Genomic DNA, 13,194 nt, shown 5'->3' on the forward strand with positions numbered 1-13,194 from the left:
AAAAACTCGTATCACTCTCTCTTAAAAAAAATTTCATGGACGGAGAAAATATGTCTCATGCATTTTAAAAAAATAAAAAATAAAAAAAAATTAGGCTTTTATACTAGTGGTAATAGGTGAATGACTTAAAGTACCATTTCACACGAGGAAATACAGTGTCGGAACTTTTGGAATTAAAATAATTTCCACTTTCTAAATTAAAGAATAATATTTCATTCGTTTCATTATGAATGTTCAATTTTTTATAAATAATTAAAAGACTAATTAATTAATGAGTCCAATTCAATTTTTTTTATAAATAATTAAAAGACTAATTAGTTAATGAGTCCACCGATTATTCTCTCTTCATACTTATTTATACAAAATCACAATACATTTTTCTCTCTCCACGCACTAACTATATCTATTAATTACATACTTCATCCGTCTCATTTAAATAGACTCAATTCTTTTGAGCACAACAATAAAAAAAAAACTTACTTTTCTACCGTGTGAGTACCCCTTGTACTCCTCATTCTTTAATGTTAATTGATTTTACCTTTAAAAAAAATTACTTTTGAAGAGAAAAATTGTGTGGTCAAAACCAATTAGGAACATTTTCTTTACTCCAAATAAAAAAAAAGTTTATTTTAGTGGGACGTCTCAAAAATGAAAACGAGCATATTAAAGTGGAACAGAGAGAGTATTTGTTAATTTTCATACCCAAAAGTAATGGAATATTTGTGATAGGAGATAGGGATACTAAATTAAAGAATAATACCCCATATGTCCCTTGAAACTTGAGCAGTATTCCTTTTCGTATTGTCCCGTAAAGTTTGAGCAATTTTTTATATGACAATTTTTTCCCCTTTATCCACATTTTCACTTATCACACTTAACATATAAAATACTGATTTCTTAAAATTTATGCTGAAAAAAGTTGCTCAAGCTTCGGCGGCCGTGGAAGTACAAAAACCTACTCCCTCCGTCCCACGAATCTTGACACATTTTTATTTTTGGACTGTCCCACGAATCTTGACACATTTCCAAATAAGGTAATAATTATTACATTCTCTCTTCTACTTTATCACTTTTTTTTTTGATGAAATTACATTATAAATAATACAAACCACACACACACACACATTTCCAAATAAGGTACTCCCTCCATCCCAAACGAAATGTCCTGTTTTCCTTTTTGGGTTGTCCCAAACGAAATGTGTTGTTTCCTTTTTTGGCAATACTCTCTCTCTACACTGAATATTTAAATAATTTCCACCAACCCACTTTATCTACTTTATACACATTTCTTAATCTACGAGCCGAAAAGAAATAGGCCATTTCGTTTGGGACGGAGGGAGTAATAATTATTACATTCTCTTTTCTACTTTATCACTTTTATTAGTTTCTGTCACACTTTATCACTTATATTACCTTCTCTCTCCTATTTTATCACTTTTATACTTTATTAACTAAACACTTAAAATAATAGTAATTTATAACTCTTTAATTCTCGTGGCGAAATTAAACGTGTCAAGATTCATAGGACGGAGGGAGTACCATCTCTTTTTCTTTCAGAAATTCACCAATAACTGAAAACGAAAAAGTAAAAATTTCCGCCAGTCTGACCGATGATGTCAATAAAATGCAACTGTTTACCGAAAAAAAGTAAAATAAAAATAAATCGTAATAAAAATGTTATTGTGTAAATTTCTAAGTCAAAAGCAAAGAAAGTAGTACTTGTCAGAAGTTCACTTTCCCCTAAAAACTCGTTGAGGACTTTCAACCAAGAGACAGGAATGACAGGTAATTTTTTGATAAAAGTAACTCATATCTATTTAATAGAAAGAGATTGGTCAGTTATTTTATTTTTTATTTTTGGTGATTTGGGAGAAGTGAAGTGGTGTATTTTGAGGGTTACACTTAGAGCATCCGCATCGCTTATACGATGACAGCCTACTCGTGTAGAGCTCGTATCGTGTAAGGCGATGCAGCCCTTCCCTTATACGAGGGCTACACGTTACACATTCTAACGTGTAGCCCGTTCGTTCCTTTAATTTAGGCACGTGTTTTACACGCGCCATTAAAAAAAATTCGAATTTGAATATGCAACTTTGATTGCTTCGATTTCCATGCAATTTTTGACCGTTTTTTTAGGTTTTTTATTTTAATGAAATTTTAACTATTAGTAAAATGTGTTATTTAAATTTGAGCAATTAAATTTAAGTGAAAATCATAAAAATCAAAACTAAAAAAATCATGTAATCCCAATGTGGATGCTCTTAGCTGTTTACATGAGATAGTATAATTTTCTATTTTTTTGAAGTATTTTTTTTTTCTAATATCATAAAACATCGTAACCATGAATAAGATAAATTTATCTTACTATTTTTCAATAACCTACAAATTATACTATAAAAGAAACAAATTTAAATTATAATATTAGAAAAATATGAACTTTGATGTACGCACATGATGCGGACAACTCACATAATTTAATATCTCAAACCATCCACTAAAATTATTACATTTTTACTATTTTTATCATCCATCAAAAGTATAACACACTTTTATTACACCTTTACCCAGGTTTCCAAGACAGGCGGACAAATAAAGCCAAAAAATACTTATAAAAATTCCCTTTACCGAGATTCCCATATTTTTCCTTAATTTTACCTTTAACAATATGTAAAAATACTTATAAAAATAATCTAACAAAATACTTATAATTATCTATATATAATATAAAAAAAAGAGTTTTGTACCTCTAAATTTTCTCTTTTCTTTCAAATTTTTAATATGGATGTTAAATAAAGATTACCAGAAAAACATTAATTCAGTATAAAAAAATAAATTTAAAATGAATAAGTTATGATAATTGTGTATGACAAGAGTTTTAATAAATATGAGCGGATTTGTTAGTAGAGTAATGGTCACTTTAAAATTGAGTAAAGTTGTGTAGACCCTACTACAATTTTTTGGACAAACCATAAAGGAAACTGCGACAATTTTTTTGTGGACAGAGTGAGTAATAGTTTTTAATGCAATTAAGGAGAACGAAATTTATACTCCCTCCGTCCGCCAAGATTATGTAAAAATTACTATATTTGGCGTCCGCCAAGATTATGTCACTTTCCTTTTATGGCAATGGTCCCACCATCCTCTTTATTATTTTATCCTTACTAACACTCTTTATTTACAAAAAAACCCACTCAAAATTCAATCTCAACCACACATCTCATAAAGTGGTGGGACCCTTTCTCCACTACATCAAAATCATCACCAATTTTATTAAATCTCGTGCCCAAGCAATTTTACATAAGTTTGGCAGACGGAGGGAGTATTAATTTTAGTACGAATTTGTAAATAAAAAATTAGTTATATATCTTAAGTTATTGGGTTCAACCCCCGAGTTGGCATTACAATTTGTAATATTAGATTTATTTAATTATGCATAAGAATTATTTATTTATTTATATAAATATATTTCCCTTTTTATATTATTCATATTTCCCTATTTTTTTAATTATTTTTGGATTATTTACATATGAACTTTTAATAATATTAGAGATTGTTTTTTATAGTGTTATTTGCTCAAAATTTTGACTAAATTTTTTTGCTTTACAATCTATAAATTTAATTATTATTATATGTATTTAATTATAATAATTATTATTATTCATTAAATTTGATATTATACTCATTAAGTTGATATTTATTATTATACACTATTTAAAATTAAATATTAATATTTAAATTAATAGTACAATTTATTTATTATCAATTAATCTAACCTATAAATAATGATATTTTTATGATTCATGCATTAAAATGAGAGGACATACTAATTTTATTAAAATACGTGAATGATCCTAGTGTTGAAAACGTCCACGGAGTATTAATCATTTATAAAATCCAATGTGAGGGCTCCGGACCAAGGTATATAAAAAAAGTAGTTGGGATTCTAATTTTAAAAGTAACTCCTAAAAACGATTAACTAAATGCAACACACACACAAAACACGCAGTGAGCTACTTATTATTAGTCAAATCGCTGTGGGGTTGATCTGTCAAAACTTTCTACCAGTAATATAAATAATTTAGCGCTTTCTTGTCTCTCTCTTTCTCTCGCTTGTTTCCCCTCACCTTCTTAAATACGTCTCTTTCTCTCTCTATATAAACCCCCTTCTTACCATAAAACGCCCCTTCTTTTCCCACCTCTGACATCTCCATTTCTGCCATAATATATATACGTACATATACATACACTTCTTCTCCGTTCTCTATATTCTTTCATTTTTGTTCATCGTTCTCTGCGATAAATCTTCGTCTGGGTTTCTGCGATTTTTCTTTTCTTTTCACGACGATCGTCGCTCTTCTTAGAAAGGTGACGTCATCTCTACCCTCTTTGTTGGTAGAATCTTCGTTCTTTGAGCCTTGACTCTCCCAACAATGCTTTTGTCTCATTGCTGTTCGCTCACGAAACACTTTTTTCGTTTTCAGGATTTAAAGCCGCATTTTTGCAGAATCTTTTCCCTCTGATTTCGTCTCTTCATTTCTTCATACGTTTTCTCCACTTGGGCTCAAGAAAGATCAGGTAAGGACCTACATTAACCCTTATTTTCATGCTTTATGGCCATTTCGTTTTTTCTTTTTGGTGTTTTTTAATTGTAAGCTATCTTCTACTTCTTCCTCCCATTTCCCATTTGCAATAAGTTCTACGGAAGTAGTTTCAATTCTCTCTTAATATTTATATCTGAATATAGAAATTTGTTGTTGTCTCTTAATATTCACTTTAGGCGAAATTCACAATGCCTTTTCCTCTTGTTTGACCTAAAATGTCAGTTTTAATGATTTTCTTCACTCCACGAGTTTGTTGGCGAAATTTAGCTGTAATTTCTTCTGTTATAATTGCTGGGTCTTTATAGATCATAACTGTGGACATATTATAATCACACATCGCTTTTCTTTAATTTTCTCCCAACTATATTTAGAAAAATATCGAAAGAATTGTAGTCTTTGTTCAAAGATGTTCAGTTTCGGTTATTTCTGGTTTCCTCCAAACTGGAAATAGGGACTGATTCTTGAATTCTAATTTGTCGGCTATAATTAAATGCGATAAATATTTATTTGTTTTCACCTCCGTATTTTCTTTGCAGTCAGTCCTTTTCATGCTGTCGGCGTCTGGTTCACTGTATAATTAAATAAATCCAGCTTGCTGTTAAAGTTATTTTCTTTTCGTAGCTCATTGTGGAGATCTGTCAATATATTTTTCATTTTCAGTTGTGCAAAATTAATTTTTTTTTAGCATAAGGGTGTGAGGTGGGAGAAGGTCAAATGGTATATTTCATCTAGAAAATGACGTTTTGGTGGTCACTGGCATTTAGGAGGCTCTTGAATTTAAGTTGCTTTTATGTATGAAAAGGTCACAGTTGGATTTCTATAATGTAATGAGTTGTGTTGATTTAGATTAATGCTACCCGTATTTTGTAGGACCATAGTTTGTGGTAGCATTTGGTTTTTCCTTTATTGCTTCAGTATGCATTTACAACGATTAGATAGTTAAGTTCTCCTAACCTCTGTGCAGGTCCTTAAAATTATTGTTATTTCATCTCTTTATATGCCATTTTTTTATAAACAATATGCTAGGGGTGAACATCTTTGTTGAAATTCTATACTATAGTTATTTATTTATGCTAATATGATATCTTGGTGAAATAACTTAAGAAGGTAGAGAGATCCATGAGCATGACTTTAATCTTCTGATTTTTAATCCCTTCCAATTATTTGCATTTGAACTTAAATTTTTCTGCTTGCTTTTTATGCAGCAGTGGCAACTGTAATCTGAACTGGTGTCATCTGATAACGAAAGGGTTGGTTTTTGAGTGAAAGATTTTATTACTTCACTAGCTCAGACATTATTTCGTGGCGTATATTTGAGCCTGAATATTGGTTAGGAATGGACCTCAAATCAGGCAGTACATCCCCTGTTCTCACCGACAACACGAGGTTAGGCATTCACTCCGGTCTGCTTCCGTACTCTCACAGTGGCTCTGCTTTCTCTCCGGCACTCTTCCTTACCATACCGAGGAAGAGACCTGGACTACTTGATGATGTGAAGTCCAGCCTGCTTGATACTATGATATCATCATCCCCGACTCATAATAAACTATTGAAAGAGTCCAACAATGAGACAGCACAAAGTGATGGTGATCTTGCTTACCGAAACTGGACGGTATAACTATTCATGTTTTTGTTGATCTTAGTCCAAGCTTTATCTTTTGATAAGAATATTGATGTAATGTTTTCATAGATTATTAAGGTAATTTACGTTGTGTTGCAGTGCAAGTATCCGTCAGCGCTTGCGTCTTTTGAGCAAATAGCTAAAAGTGCAAATGGAAGGAGAATAGCATTGTTCTTGGATTATGATGGAACTTTATCTCCAATAGTTGACAATCCTGATCGTGCCTTCATGTCAAATGCTGTGAGAATCTATTTATGTTACCTTTAGGCGATAGGGATTAACATTGCTATATAATCATTCCTTGAGTTGTTACTAAACTAGCACAGCTTCTTTCCAGATGCGTGTTGCTGTCAGAAACGTGGCCAAGTATTTTCCAACAGCTATAATTAGTGGTAGAAGCCGAGACAAGGTGCTTTGATGTCTTCGTATAAAATGTTACTGTTGCAGTATCAGCTATTTCTGTTTATCTCTGTAAAAGGGTATCTGACCTTTATTTTTTCATTTTCATTTTTGTTCAGGTATATGAATTTGTAGGTCTAACCGAACTTTATTATGCTGGAAGTCATGGTATGGACATCATGGGCCCAGTTAGTGCTTCTCATGGTGACAACAGAAACTGTATCAAATCTATTGACAAGAAGGTATATAGATATTTCTCGTCTTTCAGTCGTAACTACTTCAAAATCTGTTATGGATCTATGATTAATGACATCGGTTGTGGTAATAGGGCAAGGAAGTTAACTTGTTTCAGCCTGCTAGTGAATTCTTACCCATGATTGACGAGGTATATACTGCTCGATTTATTTAGGGATATGCTTCCTTTCATGTAATATTGGTTATTCAGCAATGTGAAATGCTTAATGCTATGCTAAACCCAGGTACACAAATCTCTTCTGGAGATTACCAAAGATATAGTTGGTGCAAAAGTTGAGAACAACAAGTTCTGTGTTTCTGTACACTACCGTAATGTGGAAGAGAAGGTAATGTGGTTTCTTTGTCTTGGTTATGTGACTGAGTGCTCTTACCTTATGTTTCTTAACTAATGACGTTGCACCTTTCCCTTTCGGTTGGCTTGATCATCTACAGAGTTGGAGCATAGTTGGTCTTGCTGTCCAGGAAATTCTGAAAGAGTATCCTCGTTTGCGGTTGACACATGGTCGGAAGGTATTTCTCGCAAGACACTATTTGTATATCGTGACTTCAAAATCCTGCTTTCTTCATGTTTATATCTCTTAATTAATGTTTTACAATATTATATTGGTATGATCTAGGTCTTAGAAGTTCGACCAATCCTCGACTGGCACAAGGGTAAAGCTGTTGAATTCCTACTTGAATCACTTGGTGAGTGGAAAACAGAAACCAACAAAAAAAGTCTTTCTATCAGAAGGAGAAAGTCCTCATCTGATGCTGTCAATAATTTAATTTACTGTAAATTATATTGTAGGTCTGACGAACTGTGATGACGTTCTCCCCATATATGTTGGAGATGATCGCACAGATGAAGATGCATTTAAGGTGACCTTAAACTTATGTAAAGCCTAACTTTCATTCTAGTTATCAAAATGAGTGAAATCTTAACTAGTCGGACGTTTGCCACAGGTTTTAAGAGAGGGTAATCGAGGTTATGGGATCCTAGTGTCGTCCATGCCCAAGGAAAGCAATGCATTTTACTCTCTCAGGGATCCTTCAGAGGTATTAGAAATTTCTTGATTATTTAGTTTGTAGCAAGACCTCTTTCACTTGACTGCAGATGTATGTAATTTCCTATATAACTCATCAAAATACATGTAATTTCTCTGATCGTATATTAATATTATGATTTGCATCAATCACACATTGCTGACGACGACTGTCTTGAACCGTGTGGATTTAGGTCATGGAGTTCCTCAACACGTTGGTGATGTGGAAGAAGAAAAGTGTTGTATAATTATATTGGCGTAAGAAAGAAGTACGCGGTATTAATACGAATGGATAAATTCGGAAGATATTCTTTGTTTTTTTTTCGTCTGAGATTTTCACGGGTTGAGGAGCGGAGATGCTTGAAGCTATCGTGGTTTCTTTCTTCTTTGGTATTCGATTTTCCAGCACCAAGGATGTCCTCAAGCCCACCTACTCTCATTGATTCTTCCTAGTATAAGTATAGTAAGCCTCCCAAAGGGTGGCCTGCCTCTACCTATGTAAGGACTTTATGATACATTTGTTCATTTATCCATTTTCATTCATTTCAGTTTCACCCCCCTTTTTTGGGTTCTAGTTTAGTAGGAAAGACATACTGCAATGCATATGATCCCTATTAATGTTACCATTTTGATTTCTTTAATTCAAGTTACTTATTTAGATTTTAACATCTAATGATATGTACAAGCTACAATGTATGATGTGGATTTGCACATAATGATAAGTTGGCAACCGCCTGTTTATCTTAGATACTCATACTATATACATTCTATTTTACCACGACTATCACCTTTGGTTTTAAATTTGAATTCCACATTGTGAGTTACTCGCATCATAGCTGTTGTGGGTTACTCAGCATCATAAAACAATAATATGATTGAAAGATTTTGCAGTAAAAAGTTTCATGTAAGGAATTCTTACAGACTTCTCATATAAATGTGATGTCTAGAAGGGCTATGGGCCTATGGCATCTAAGGACGCGTTATGAAAATGGTACAACGTTTTCCTTCCTTTTCACAAAAAAAATACTAACATTTTCCAGTGATGACGAAATATAATACAACTCAATTGATAAGATGTTTTTTTTTTTTTTTCCATGTAATATAGATCAAAGGTTCGAATCACCTAATATATGTATGTGTGTGGTGCGTGGGTTGTAACTCAAATTAATAAAACACTTTTTCCGTTGTTCCACACTCCAATGTGATAAAAAAATTAAAATAATAATGTGCCGGTTTAGGAGTTTCACAATTTTATACAATAAACACTTATATTCATTTTAATCACTCCCGAAAATGGTTCAAATGAAATGCTTAATTATTGTGTGCACGAGTAATCATTTTTAGGCATTTGATTTCAATGAATGCATCATTTCAATGAATGAATATTGCACATGAGTTCGAATTCTACGAGAGATAAAAGATTTATTTATTTTCGAGTACTGTTAATTTCACAATTAATATAATAAATTTATACGTTCAATATAACCATTCTCACTATATATATAGGAAGGGGTTAGGCTAAAAATAACTCTTAAAATTAAAAATACAAACCAACTCAAATATATGAATTTTATGTAGAGCATGTATGAATTCGCTATGTAAATATTCAAATTTTGAACTCGAGACCATGAATTCATTTAACAAAGTGATGAAAATTAATCGTAAATTTTGATGATTTAAGAATGAAAAATAATTTTTATTACTCCCTCCGTCCCACTTCAATTGACACTTTTACTTTGGACACAAAGATTAAGAATAAAGGGTTGGGTGTGTAAAGTGGATGAGGACCATTTGTTTAATGTGTATAGAGAATGTAGAGACCACGTACTATTTTTGGAAAGTACCAATTGAAGTGGGACAAACAAAAAATGCAAGTGTGCTAATTGAAGTGGGACAGAGGGAGTATTTATTTTTAAAGGTATTTTTATTTTAATTCATCTCTGGAGAGAGAGAGAGATTGCTAATGAAGAAAGAAAATAAAGCTTAGGTCAACCATTTATTACAAAGGTAAAGTTGGTTGGGACTCAAAATTTGTGCTTAAAAATATAGAGCAGAGGCTGAGGCTGAGGCTGAACCATGGACCTCACCACATGCATTACGTGAGCCAAGGTTGTGTGCAATGTGCCAACACGTGTGTGTTTTTGCGTGCGTATGATATCGTTGGAAATAGGGAATTAATAAGATTTACTTTAATTGATTTAATAAATTGTTTAAAATTTTATAGCAGCTTCTTTTAGTTCAGCCCCACGCTAACTCTGCCGATTTCATTAATGCGTGATTGATCTTTTAAAGTAACCGGTATGTAAGAATACAAAAAGAGTATAATCACGTTGTTTTTGTTTATCCCAAATTCTTTCATTAATATGTATAGGAGAGGATCAAGTATTTTTTTTTCCAATAAGTTAATTAGGGTTGGTTTCTAGTGAAAACTAACCTAATTCTGTTAAATATGAATGAAATATTATTGCAATACACAGAAAAATAATATTGTAATAATATGAAGTATTATTGTATGCATAAAAAAGTTCTAATAGAAAAACTATAATGGGATGTGTAACAAAAATAAAAATATTTTATTCAAAAATCAATCATGATCATATAGACTTTATTGATTTCTAGTTGATTAAATAAGAATTCCTCTTTTTCACGACGAAAGTACAAATAAGATACACTAAGCTCATTTAAAGTTCAAATATAAGTCATACACCGCTAAAAATAAATTACTTATATTCATATTATTTTAATTTTGTCACAGATTTAAAGGTCATGTTAAGCAGATTTGAAGCAACTACAAATCCAAGTCCAACAGATCCATGAATATTATAATCTGGCAAAGTTGTGATGAATTTAAAGAAACAAAAATACAGAACAGACCCAAAGATTAATCAGAGCAGACCACTATTACCAGATCTGAGTAACAACAAATATATGTAATTCGAATTCTCTTATTTAGATCGAGTACTCTTTTTTCTTTATTGGTGTGTTATCCACTGAATTTTCGCCAGAAAGATTTTAACAAGGCTTGGGCACTAATGAGTCCCTGGTATTAGGGTTTAGCTAGGTTAATAGGTGTAACATATAAATAGGAAGGAACATTCAAAATGTAAAGGCAATTTTTTACAACTTCTTCGTTCAAAAATAAACACAAAAAAGGGAAAAGCGTCTCTTCTTCATGATCCTTCACAATTTCTTTATTTTACATTCAATTGTCATGTTTTCTTTACAAATTTGTTGTTGAGATTTAAACCGGACTCATCAATGCATCTTAAATTTAAGTTCATGACAAAATCTTTAATATGGTATAAAAATCATCAAAAGTGAATTTAAAATGAAAAAGTTGTGAAAATTTTAAACTTTAATATATATTTTATTTTCTCTCTTTTCATTAAAATTTTATAACTTTTTATTTATGTTTGTGTAGAAAAATATTTATTTATTTATTATGACACTTAATACTCTATAATAATAATGGGTAATGCTAGTTTTTATTATTAAATAATTTAACATTATGTAATAACTATGAGTATAATTATACTTCAATTAGAGTTTAAATTTTATGGTTTTAAATTCCGAATTTTATTGAGTAATTGATGTGGATTATTTTATATATTATTTTTAAAATATATTTTATATTTATTTATATAAACATGTTATTTAATTTCGATGTTCGCCGTGCATTACACAGATGGACGTACTAGTTCATATTAAAATTAATACAAATTTCATTATCCTTAATTGCATTAAAAATTATTACTATAATTTAAAAATAATTATAATTAAACAATCATCACTACTAAAAAAGTCGCACATACATAACGATAATTTTTCGTTATCTATGTTTTTTTTATCAGGAAAAAGAGGGATTTTATAATGAGAAAGATGGTGGTACCAGTAGTACCAGCAAGTTACAGAGACAACGGAAACAAGGAAAAAACAACGAGAAGCAACATTCTCAAAAACGAGAGCGTCAGTTCTCGAGATTAGCAACGATGAACCATGAGCTAAAATCCTCAGATGCAGTGGTCAAGTTATATGCCTGTTTCCAACTCCACAATCTCGATTTAATTGCTGCCAAGAGTTTTCGTTATCTATGTACCAAAAAAATCGATTTATATAGTGATATTATGTATGAGGGCGCTCATACGTAACAGTTATATACCGTTACCTATACTAGGTATACATAACGGTACTATGAAAATACATCACACATGGAATAGCGTTGTGTATGACTCTAATACATAACGGTAATTGTCTATTATAAAATGTATTTTTTGGATATGTATTACATAACGCTTAACTCCCGTTATCTTATGGTAGAAAACATAACGGTTTTTCACCGTTATAAAACTTATTTTTTTTGTTATAAAATATATTTCGTACATACTATATTGGCATTATATACAACGCTTTTTTGTATTCTATATAACGGTTATTTCTGTTATCTTTGGGTATGAATCATAACAGCTTTTAACCGTTATGAAATTTATATTCTTCGTTGTGAAATTAGCCAATAGATAATAGTGTTTATGTGTATTAGAAACGGCAGTGAGAACTGTTATGTATTCTCAGTTATAAAATTCAAGCATATTTTTGGTTTTTTTTTTTGCCTGTTTTTTATAATTTCCTAATTATAATTTATACAATATACGATATCTTCAAATACTACAATCCAAAACATATATTATATAAAATAATTAAACATCCAAGCATTGTAGCTTCAAAGTACCTAGAGTAGTCATTTAATTTACATCCAAACATTTACACATCCAAGTAACTTCAACAAAAAATGGTGTTCAACTTGTCACCAAATTCTTTCATTTTCCAGATGCAAAATCCTTACAAAAAAAATCAAATAAAATGCCACATCCTCCTATGTGCCCCTCAATGCTATCGATGAATACTTGACCATGAAAGAGAATAATTCAATAAAGCATACGACCATGTGTAAGAACACACTTAGGGACCATATTACAGCATTAATAGCCTGATTATGACACACAAGGCAAACAAAATATATACATGATTCAGTCCAATACATGTGTAAAAACACACTTAGCCTATTCCTCGCGAACTTCATCAATTTTAACTTGAGAATATAGTATATTCGTAAACTGTAAGAGCATCCGTAATGGGGAGTGAGGGTGGGGGGGGGGAAGCCGGTGCGCACCGGGGCCTATCTAGATGAAATGATTCTTATGAAACACTGTAAAACTAATCAGCCTATCAAGAAGGATATTGTTTAAAATAATTATAATTAAACAATCATGCATTTAAACTTTTTAAAAAGGAAAAA

General features: G+C 31.4%; 1 protein-coding gene across 3 annotated transcripts; it reads left to right on the top strand.

The window, feature by feature from the left end:
• Window positions 1–4,098: 4,098 nt before the first annotated feature.
• LOC131014410 (trehalose-phosphate phosphatase A-like) lies at window positions 4,099–8,542 on the top strand. 3 transcript variants are annotated; one of them, XM_057942369.1, is made up of 13 exons: window positions 4,099–4,365; window positions 4,482–4,575; window positions 5,807–6,213; window positions 6,322–6,462; window positions 6,560–6,631; window positions 6,741–6,863; window positions 6,950–7,006; window positions 7,101–7,202; window positions 7,309–7,386; window positions 7,494–7,563; window positions 7,667–7,737; window positions 7,822–7,914; window positions 8,096–8,542. In XM_057942369.1, the coding sequence occupies exons 3-13, from the start codon at window positions 5,938–5,940 to the stop codon at window positions 8,147–8,149; spliced, it is 1,137 nt and encodes a 378-aa protein (XP_057798352.1). In that variant the 5' UTR covers window positions 4,099–4,365; window positions 4,482–4,575; window positions 5,807–5,937; the 3' UTR covers window positions 8,150–8,542. The 3 variants fall into 3 exon arrangements, with proteins under 3 accessions (XP_057798352.1, XP_057798353.1, XP_057798354.1); XM_057942370.1 differs by having other exon boundaries at window positions 5,810–6,213; XM_057942371.1 differs by lacking the exons at window positions 4,099–4,365; window positions 4,482–4,575 and adding an exon at window positions 5,226–5,708 and having other exon boundaries at window positions 5,810–6,213.
• The last annotated feature ends 4,652 nt before the right edge of the window (window positions 8,543–13,194 follow it).

This window comes from Salvia miltiorrhiza, chromosome 3 (assembly GCF_028751815.1).
Source record: "Salvia miltiorrhiza cultivar Shanhuang (shh) chromosome 3, IMPLAD_Smil_shh, whole genome shotgun sequence".
Lineage (NCBI taxonomy): Eukaryota > Viridiplantae > Streptophyta > Magnoliopsida > Lamiales > Lamiaceae > Salvia > Salvia miltiorrhiza.